The 9,749-nt window shown below is 38.6% G+C and overlaps 1 protein-coding gene across 2 annotated transcripts in view; it reads right to left on the minus strand.

Annotated features, from left to right (window-relative positions):
• The window catches only part of trip4 (thyroid hormone receptor interactor 4), a 131,118-nt gene extending 122,894 nt beyond the window's left edge, over window positions 1-8,224 (minus strand). The window contains exons 1-11 of one of the 2 annotated variants that reach the window (XM_080493417.1): window positions 8,036-8,224; window positions 6,756-6,946; window positions 6,431-6,552; window positions 5,358-5,576; window positions 5,197-5,275; window positions 5,007-5,112; window positions 4,061-4,276; window positions 2,870-2,993; window positions 2,545-2,741; window positions 2,354-2,478; window positions 1,573-1,664 (exon numbers count right to left, since the gene is read on the minus strand). In XM_080493417.1, the coding sequence (XP_080349543.1) occupies window positions 1,573-1,664; window positions 2,354-2,478; window positions 2,545-2,741; window positions 2,870-2,993; window positions 4,061-4,276; window positions 5,007-5,112; window positions 5,197-5,275; window positions 5,358-5,576; window positions 6,431-6,552; window positions 6,756-6,946; window positions 8,036-8,115 (1,551 nt within the window). In that variant the 5' untranslated portion in view covers window positions 8,116-8,224. Of the gene's footprint in view, window positions 1-1,572; window positions 1,665-2,353; window positions 2,479-2,544; window positions 2,742-2,869; window positions 2,994-4,060; window positions 4,277-5,006; window positions 5,276-5,357; window positions 5,577-6,430; window positions 6,553-6,755; window positions 6,947-8,035 lie in introns of both variants that reach the window. The other variant, XM_080493416.1, reaches the window with a different exon arrangement.
• Between the last annotated feature and the right edge of the window lie 1,525 nt (window positions 8,225-9,749).

Genomic DNA, 9,749 nt, shown 5'->3' on the forward strand with positions numbered 1-9,749 from the left:
AACAACTCTCTAGGCGTTTTAAAAGATTGGATGCATGTTATTGAACACCACCATCTTCCTTTAGAATATAGTATTTGCAAAAAAAAAATATAAAGTGACCCAGATATGACTTGGAATACATTTTTTAAAATCTGGACTAAATTTGTGTGCACAATGCATGTTTTTGACAACCATAATGCTCCTTCATAATGAAGTATGTGACTTGGATATCACTTTATAAAAACTTGGGACTAGTTTTCTGTGCACAAAGCTTCACCAAACCACAGTTTTTCATTATTTCAGTTTGTAAAGAAAAAAAGCTAAAGCAAGGAGAGTCATTCTAAAACAATATTCTAGACTAACAATTGTGCAAATGATCTAATGATCATAAATTCAATCAAGTGTGGGATAGTCACATCATCACAGGGCAGTTTAACGGTCACGTATTAACCTGAATAACATGTTTTTGGACTTTGGGCGCAGCCCGGTGTACTGGGAGAAGATCCAAACTCCACAAATAAAAGATCCAAAAGCAGCTGGAACACCATCAAAGCTCAATGATTCTTTCAGTTTAATATTTACATGGATGAGCTTTATATCCACAACAGTTTTCTGCAGAAACAATCCTACAATCATGCATTATTATTATTATTATATTGTATTTTTATCTGCTTTTTGTGCAATACATCCACCCCCATATTCTGTACATGTCCACACTTATAGGCGCCGTGTGCATATTTTTCTATTACATTGTATTTTTATCTGCTTTTTTTTTTTATTTTTAGTTCCTGCTATGTGTGCTTCTTTCTCTTTACTATCCTGTTGTACCACTGCAAATTTCTCCACATGCGAGATAAATAAAGGGATATCTTATCTTATCTTAACTTCAATTAGATTCCGTCCAATAAAACGTTTGTATTGTATGTAGAAATCAGCCCTCTTGATTTATTTAGATCATGTTGACATAGAATTGTCACACTGAGTAGTAACAGGTTTTTTTTCTGAGATATCTTTCAATATGCGTCCGTTCTTTAAAATCCCAGTGTGTGTGTGTGTTTGAGGAAAATGCGTGAATCTTGATTGTGATTCGGACGGTTGTGCTGAGGCACAGTGACGACTGAGATCTGAGTTCCAACTGTATTTCTCTGCTTTCTGGTTGATTTTGCAATAAACGCTGAGTCGTTTGTTGCTTTCAAAGTCATTCGGTCAGGGTGAGTTTGTTGAAACATGCAGAATGCAACAGCTATAAGAGAAGTTTTATGAAAGTTTCACTGTATTTTGCACCATTTTGACGGTTTCATTAAATTTGGCTTCATGTTGAGATTAGAGTCATTTTCAGTTGTAATTGTTTGGTTTGATGAAGATGGACCTTTTCATCACGTACACTCCACAACATCGCCACAATCATGAACAACTTTAATGGTCAAATTTAAAGGTTATAAAAACACTATTCTACCAGTGTGACACCCCAGATCGAGGAGATACGATTGGTGGGAGAGTACGTGCTGCATCCCGTCGGTGGTGACGGGATCGTCGTCCAACAGACGAGCTGAAATAATGAGTTGATACTTGCAGCGATGCGTTTCCACTGACCTGCTCTTTGAACTGCTCCTGCGACAGACAGTCGGTCACGTTGACGCAGCCCAGCAGGCAGCCGGTGGGATAATCTTTAGGAAACTTCGGCTCTGCATAAACGAGAAAGAGCGATCACCGATTAATCCACGTTAACTCATCTGGAAAACCCTTTAACCCCCCGGCCAGCCATGATAAACTTGTTTGTATCCGGTGGAAACTGATGTGTCATACTTTAATAATACTACATTTAATTTAGAAGCACCTTTCAGGTCACCTTACAGAGAATAAAAGCATAAAAAAATCATAAGAATGAAAACAAAACATAAAAACAAGTGAAGTGGAGTATAAAACTAAATTAAATAATCCAATTAAAGTGCAAAAGCAAATTTGAACAGGTGGGTTTTGAGTTTAGGTTTGAATGATGTAATGAAGTCTGACTGTCTGATGTTTGGGGGGAGGGGGTTCCAGAGAGTCTGGGTGCTGAGCAAATATAAATCAATCTTACTTTATTCGTTACCAATACTTTTTATCTGTTCATTTTTTATCAAATATATATACATCTTATATTGATTTAACAGTAAGGAATATTTTCTTGTTTATTATTCTTTATATGATATTTTTATTATTGTTATTTCTTTTTTATTAAATAAATATTTTTCATTTATTTAACATTTTTTCCATACATCAATACAATCGAGACACTTGGTTCGGTGTCACAAAAGTCCAACAGGGACAATTAGAGAAGAAAGTTAAAGTATGGAAATACAACTGAATCCATGAATATGTAAAAGCTGCAGACCTTTCTTGTAGATGTGGCGGTACATGGCCTCCACCTCCTGGATCTCCTGAGGAGTGGGATTCTTGGCGGCAGCAGCGATCCAGAGTCGACCCCGGTGCGGCGTGTACCACGTCCGTCCTTCCACCCTGAACACGAACACGTTAGACCGGCCCGATAGCGAGCAGGAGGCAGCTCTACTGATCCCCGCTCACCTCTTGACGCCTCGGACCAGCAGCGAGGCCCACGGTTGATGCATGCTGAGGCACCAGCCTCCATCGGACATCTCCTGCAGCTCTTTGTCCTGCAGCCGAAGCCGGTTTCGCCCTTCTGCTCCTCCCTTGTCCTCCCTCGAGCTCTTCTCACGCTCCGAGGCTCTCCTGTGGAAATCTCTGCCTCCAACATCCACCCACTGCAAAGTGCATTCATTGTCTTTATTAGCACAATCTCTGAGCTCAATTGTGTGGAGAGCTGATAAAAACAGCTGTTGCACATTAGTCCCACCACAAGGTGGCACTGTTTTTCAATAGTAGCGTTCACCTGTGGAGCCGACTGCATGATGTTGGGGTTGACCAGCTCTCCCAGGCTCTGGTTTCCACCTTTTCTGCCAGAATACGTCGGAGATTTGGAATCAGGGTTCATCGCTTTGAGGGTCTCATCCAACCTGCAACATTAAAAACATCAAATCAGAGCATATAAATACAAATGAATTTCACTTAAAAGGTCATTCTTTTCTCTGTTATTTTGAACAACTGCAACGTAAAAAAATTTAAAGTTTCAAAATTGTCAAACTATTTTCTGAAATATTTTATTAATGTCAGATAGTATTTTTACTTGTATCACTTCAAGGCTATAATGGTAAAACAAATACATCTGGAACAATTTACCAGAAATGTAGATATGTAGTGGGCCTGAACTCGATCCCTGTGGAATGCCAGTCCCTTGATAAACAGCCTGTGTTGTGTATTTTCCTCCATTTCATTTCCACTCTTGATATATTTAAGAATATATTTATAAAGAGGCATTGTGATAAACACAACAAGAATTATATTTTATGATTTTTCATTTTCATGACTTAAAGGTCAAACTTTAAAAGAAAAACACAAAAAAGTTTGAAACATTTACATTTTCATATATTTTTTGATTGATGATTAAAACATTTCAGTTTTTCTGTTGAATTAAATCATTGGGGGAAAAAAAAAAATTGTTTTTTGCAGAATTTTTTTTTTAATTAAAAATAGCAACTTTTGTTAAAAAGTTACTCAAAAATAATTAAAAAATAATTTTAAAAAGGTTTTAAATTAAAAAAAAAAGAAGAAAAACAATTGGGCTAAAAACAGAAATGTGTTAAGAAAAATAAACATTCACATTTTCATACCCCGAAATTAAAAAAAAAAATTAGAAAAAAAGTATAAATTAAATAACAAGGTGCATCGTTATGGAAAATTTAGGAACAATAATGTTTTTGTTTTTTTTATACTGACATTAAAAGGACATTCAAAAGGGGGGAAAAGGGTGTTATTAACATTTATTTAGATGCATGTTTAATCTCTTGTTGCTTCCAACAGGAAGTTTGACTTTAGCCCCTGAAGAGTCCCAGTCCCAAATTTTTCTGGTCCATCGAACTTTAATCTCACAAATGTTTTATTGTGAAATTCAGGTACTAACTGGAATGGCCTGCAGGACCAGAGCTGAATTCCACTGGTCCTTAGTGTTTCTACATCATCTTACTTGTTGTAGTATTGGTCCAGGTTGCTCCCTTCATCGATCACTTGTCTCCCTGCGAAGTCCAGCGTGATCTTGCGGTCCTTGCGGGAGGCGTGGCGGAGCTCCCTAAGCTCCTCCTCCTTCTTCTTCAGCTTCTCTCTCTCGCCGGGCGACAGCCACTGATTGGAGTCCGTGGCAAAGTAGTCGGACTCATCGTCCAGGACCTGAGTTCTCCTCACACTGCAGTTCAAAGTACACACAGTACAGTTAAAAATGTTATTTTTAATTTACTTTATCTAATTAATGTGTGTTTTGTTGTTTTTGTGCTGTAATGAGGATTCTACTTGCACCTTAGTATGTATTTAATTTAACAATAGTATCATAGAAACAGGAAATAACCCTCAGACTTGAGTTGTATTGAATCTTTCTGGTCATTATTTACATAATTTTTTTGTTCCTGTTATATATATATATTTTTTTAATTCTTTATTTTCAAAAAGTGGTGAAGTACAACAGGTTACAATAAGACAAGTCATCACATTATCCACTTTTCTTTTTCCTTTTTGTTTTACAAAAGAAAGAGAAAAGAAACAAACAAACAAAAAAAACAACAACAACGACAAACTCAGAACAAGTAGGGAGAGAAACAGTGTGCACAGTTGATCGTAGAAAAAATTTAAATAAAAAACATGCCAATCCAACACCAAAACCAAAGGGAGTGAGAAATGTTACTTTCTAAATACAAGTAACCTCAATAAAATCTGGTCGTAAGGACTGGATGTAACTGACCCATTTGGTCCATAATTTCCTGGTCCTGTTATATTTTAAATAACAAAATTGTACTTTTTTTGCACAATTCCAGCCAGACATTGGATCCTTCATTGAGAGTTTGGTTATGAGAGACTGAAGCCCCGTTTTCAATTGAAACGGAAAACTTTGGGAGACTGCTTCAGTTCCAGTTGAACAGTACCTGTTTCTGTCATATTCCAGCAGTTTCTCCTTGTGCTGAACAGCCTTCTCCAAACCGGCCTTCATCTTGGCCTCCTGATGAGGAAGAAAGTCCCTCTCTCCAGAGTCTGCCACCAAAACATCAAACCAAATCAAACTCGCACACATTTTTCTTCGAACACGTGACTGAGTGTTGAGGTTTCGACTCTCACCTCCCATCAGTTTCTTTCGGAGTTTCTGACTTTTGTTGGAGTCCCGCTGAAGGATCTCCTGCTCTTCTCTGGTGCAGACCTGAATCCAAACACAGATTAGTCGGAACGGAAAAATCCAGAAGCCTCGTTAAGCGTCACTCGTGAAGGGGAGAGGTTCGCACCAGGCTGCCGCAGAAGAGGCAGGGTCCCGAGCCTTCCTGCTCGCACACGATGCGGCCGCAGGTCAAGCAGTTGTTGATGAGTTTGTGCTTCTGGGCAAGGCAGTCGCAGCCGCTCCGACCGGGGAGGAGCACGGCCAGCTTGTCCTGGCCTTCTTTGGCGTAGAGTTTGACAAACTTCCCCTTCTTCTTTGTGGATGAAGTGCTACTGCTTTCCTGAGCCTGAGGATGGGACGGAAAACTGAGTCACAACTACAAATCAGAGGATTATTTCATGATTTGGAAAATATGAGTACTAATTTTTAGCTACTTGCCGATAGAGAGTACTGATGAAAATACTTATGAAATGCCATAAAGCCTAATTCCTACTCTATACAGAAACGTTGTATGGTACAAGAACCACCACCACACAGCTTCCGCGTTGACGCTACGTGTCCCTCCAACAGCATTACAGTCCACAGTACGCAAAGCGCAGTGCGCAGAATGGTCGTCTCCCAATCAGGAGGTTGCAGGTTCAATTCCCCATCTCCCCCGGACCACATATTGGAGTCCAAGTGCAAAAATCTGAACTCCTGGAAAAGGACGTTTGGAGCCCTGCAGCCATTAAATATGTTCTACTTGTTGTTTTATATCAGAGCAGTTCTAAAATGTGTGCTTTATTTAAATAAGTCAATTATAAACTCTATTTGCTCCTTTTTAATCTTCAAAAAATAAGAATAGAAACGAAAGATGGTATTTTTCTTGAATTATTTCATGGCTTGCTTTGTCTTTGTTGTGTTGGTTATTTAAACGGGGCTGGAACCAATTCGGGGCATTAAAGACTCAATAATCCAAACGTATACTATACTTTTGGGATTTTGTGGGCTCTCTATGGTGGTACCAAAGTGATGTTTCACAGATTAAAATATCTTGATGAGCCATGTGAAACTATTTGCAGTCATCAGATGTGATCTCTCCGTGCCGTAGCTGAACCTCGTACAGCATTCCTCTGTGTTGGTGTGTGTGTGTGTGTGTGTGTGTGTGTGTGTGTGTGTGTGTGTGTGTGTGTGTGTGTGTGTGTGTGTGTGTGTTCTCACCCTCATCAGATCGATGGGTGTCTTCACCGCCTCGGGCTCCGGCTCAGCTGGACTCGCAGTCAGAACCTCCTGCTTGTTCCGGCCTTTACGTTTAGACTTCTTCTGGGTGTCTCGGTTCGGGTCTGGTGGATCAAGAAAGAAAGAAAGAAAGAAAATCCATTAAAATAGTGAGGAATTTTTAAGATACCTGATCTCAGCGTAAGTTGTGTTTCCGTACATTACAAAGCCGTAGAGTCACAGAGAAGCAATTCCCTCGAGGGGGGTCAATAAATTATGCTTTGTTTCGCTGGTGTGGGTCCTTGTGAACATGAGTGGCCCAGCCTACCTGTTGGCGACACCGTGTCGGTCAGAAGGAAGAGGCTCTCGGGACTCGAGTTGTCTGCAGCCCGTCTTTGAATCATATTCCACCTGCTGAGGAACTCGTCTATGAACAGGCGTTTCTTCCCATCCGTGCCCTGCAGGAGGTCGCCTACGTACTCCTCGATCTCTTCAGCCTTCTCAATGGAGAGGATGTATCTGCACAGCAGGGAGGAGTACATGTGGTTTAAACCTGAGACCACATCGACACTGCTTCATGTGTTCTCCTATTAAAGATGGATTTCACGTTTGTCCGTTTTACTTTTACATTTACATTGAATATTTGATTGGCTTTTCTTGAATCCCAAGTCTCTTTTGCGTTCAGATGATGAAGGACTTGAGAGAGAACAACAGGAATAAAGAGAAGTTTAAATAATCAAATACTTCATTAACCTGTGGCTAAAATGTGGAACCATTTCAGTTTATACATAATTCATAAAACCTAATTTTATTCACTGGCTTTAACCCAGCATGTTCCATTTTTACATATTTCAGCCCATTCATTCCTATTTTAGATGGATTTTATCGTAGCATTTCATTTTTTCTAACATCTCATTCAACAACCACATCAATAGACAATAACAAAATCAGCTCACTACCATCTGAATTAAGTTTTCTGATCGACTAAGATTCAGAGAAACTCGTTGGGGCATTTATTTTCATCAGGCTGGTTGATTTTAAACTGTGTGTTGAAATGTCTCAGACTTCTGCAGCTCATCCAGAGTTCTCACCAACACAAAGCAGGAGGGACACATTACACCTGAGCTTCAGTCCCTGATACTGGCTGCCCGTGTGTCAAAAGATCCACTTCAAAATCTTATAAAACTGAACACATCTCAGATTTACTTGTAGAATATGAACCTGGGCAGAGGTTTACTAAGTGTTTTTATATGGATTAGCCACGTGAAGTGGTTCTAAACTGTGAAAATCTGTGGTTCAATCTTCATCTGAGTAAAATATATTTTGGTTGTGACTCAGCCCGACTTTAAACACTGCATTTCAGGCGAAAAGTTCAATAAGTTAGTTTTAGTTTCAATGAACTAATGGAAGAAATAACCTTCAGTCTGTCAAACGGCTGTAGTTCTTTCAGCGTTTCAACATTAAACACACACATACAGACACTTCACAACATTTCTAGGTACACACAAGTGATTTCAATCGCCTTAAAATCATTTCCAGCTGTTTAACCCGGAGGACGAGGCTCACGCACGTTAGCGGAACCGCTCAGATTGATCAGGTTTTCCTCACCTCACGATGTCTTCACACGCTTCCAGTCCGAACTGGTGGTGTAACTGATCCATACACCACTGCAGCAGCGCCTCGGACATCTCAGCAACTCAAACGTTTAGAGTCGTTAATGACAAATGTTGAGGATAAAAAACGAGTCGAGTCAAACTTCTATTGCGGCTCGAGCAAGTTCACAGTCGGACCAATAATAAAGACGCACACCGGTTTGACAGCGCTGCGTGGCAGCAAGGAATCACTTCCGGAAGGAAAACACGCGCCGCGATTCAATGGTTCCCAGAAAAAGAAAGAAAGAAAGGAAAGGAAAGGAAAGAAAGAGCTTTGTTTCTTTAAAGCTTCAGACAATAATTTCAACGTCGCTTTTTCTTGAAACCTTTAGTCACAATTAAACAAAAATAACAAACATAAATATTCAATTATGACACATTTATCTCTAGTGAAATCTGAAGTTTTAAACTGAAAAAGCACAAAGATTTCATGAAGTGTGAAAGAATTATCAAAGGCCCACGTGCAGCTTGTGATCTCAAGTTGGCCGGACAGTAAGACAGAATAATAACCTTCAAATACATGGTGTTTGACACCCCTGGCTCTTATAACTACTTATAACTTTTTTATAACAACTAAATTCTTCTGTCCTGAATTGAACTGAATTGAATTGAAAAAGTTTATGTCGGACATGTGGGAACAACAACAACAAAACCAAAAATAAAAACGCAACACAACAAGCAAGCATAACAGGGCCAATCAAAGACAAAAGTGCAGTTTAATAAGTAGTCTCATTACTTGCAAAATGCCACAATGAAGATATTAAAAACAAACACAAATATTAAATTACTCACAAAACAATTAAAAAAAAATTTAATTACCACAAAATTACATTAAAAAAGGAGCAGTGTTATATTTGTCTATGGTTACAGTATGTTAATAATCAATAAATTGCACTTGTACACCAGCAAACGACATCAAGATGAGATATTTATGTATAACATGTACATTTTAATACAAGTTTTGGTTGGATTATATTATTGTGACGTTTGACACATTTTATTTTACGCCACAAAAAAACAGTTCTTCTCCTGTGGGGGGACCAGAGAGCACAGCATTAATAAGGGGGTCAGGGCGGGGCCTTTTCTCAGCTCATCTTTTACTTTATGAAAAGAAACCATGAGGAAAAGTCATAATTTAATTTTACAATACTGAGTACTGAGATAAAACACTTATGCAGATGATGTCAATGGATCTGTTCTTCTCAATAGCAGCGTTTTATCAGTTAATTGTTCAGTACTTATTTGCACAATTTGTTGATTAATCACGATTCATCCCTTTTTAATATTAAAAACTCTTTTTTTTCATTCTCAGAGCATATACCCATGCAAGACAAATTTAAATGACAAAAGGATCTTTAGTGCGAAACCCTAAATGGTATATATTCAATAATCAGTTATTTTAAATTTAAGGCATTTAACCAGATTCAGAAAACCGTTTTATTGTTTGAGTTCCAAGCAGTCATTAGGAATTATATTTTGGGGAGTTTGATAGGGATGTGGTTAAAAGGAGGGCTCGTCCTCCCACACTTTGAAAAGCACAGAATTAATGTAATACACAGACTCACACAGTACACAAGATTAAAGGTTTTCTAGTTATATGCTGCACTGTGACAAGATAAACTTTAATATAATGAATCCATTAAACATGTTTTACCTGAATGAAAACTCTT

This window comes from Lipophrys pholis (assembly GCF_963383615.2).
Source record: "Lipophrys pholis genome assembly, chromosome: 2".
Classification (NCBI taxonomy): domain Eukaryota; kingdom Metazoa; phylum Chordata; class Actinopteri; order Blenniiformes; family Blenniidae; genus Lipophrys; species Lipophrys pholis.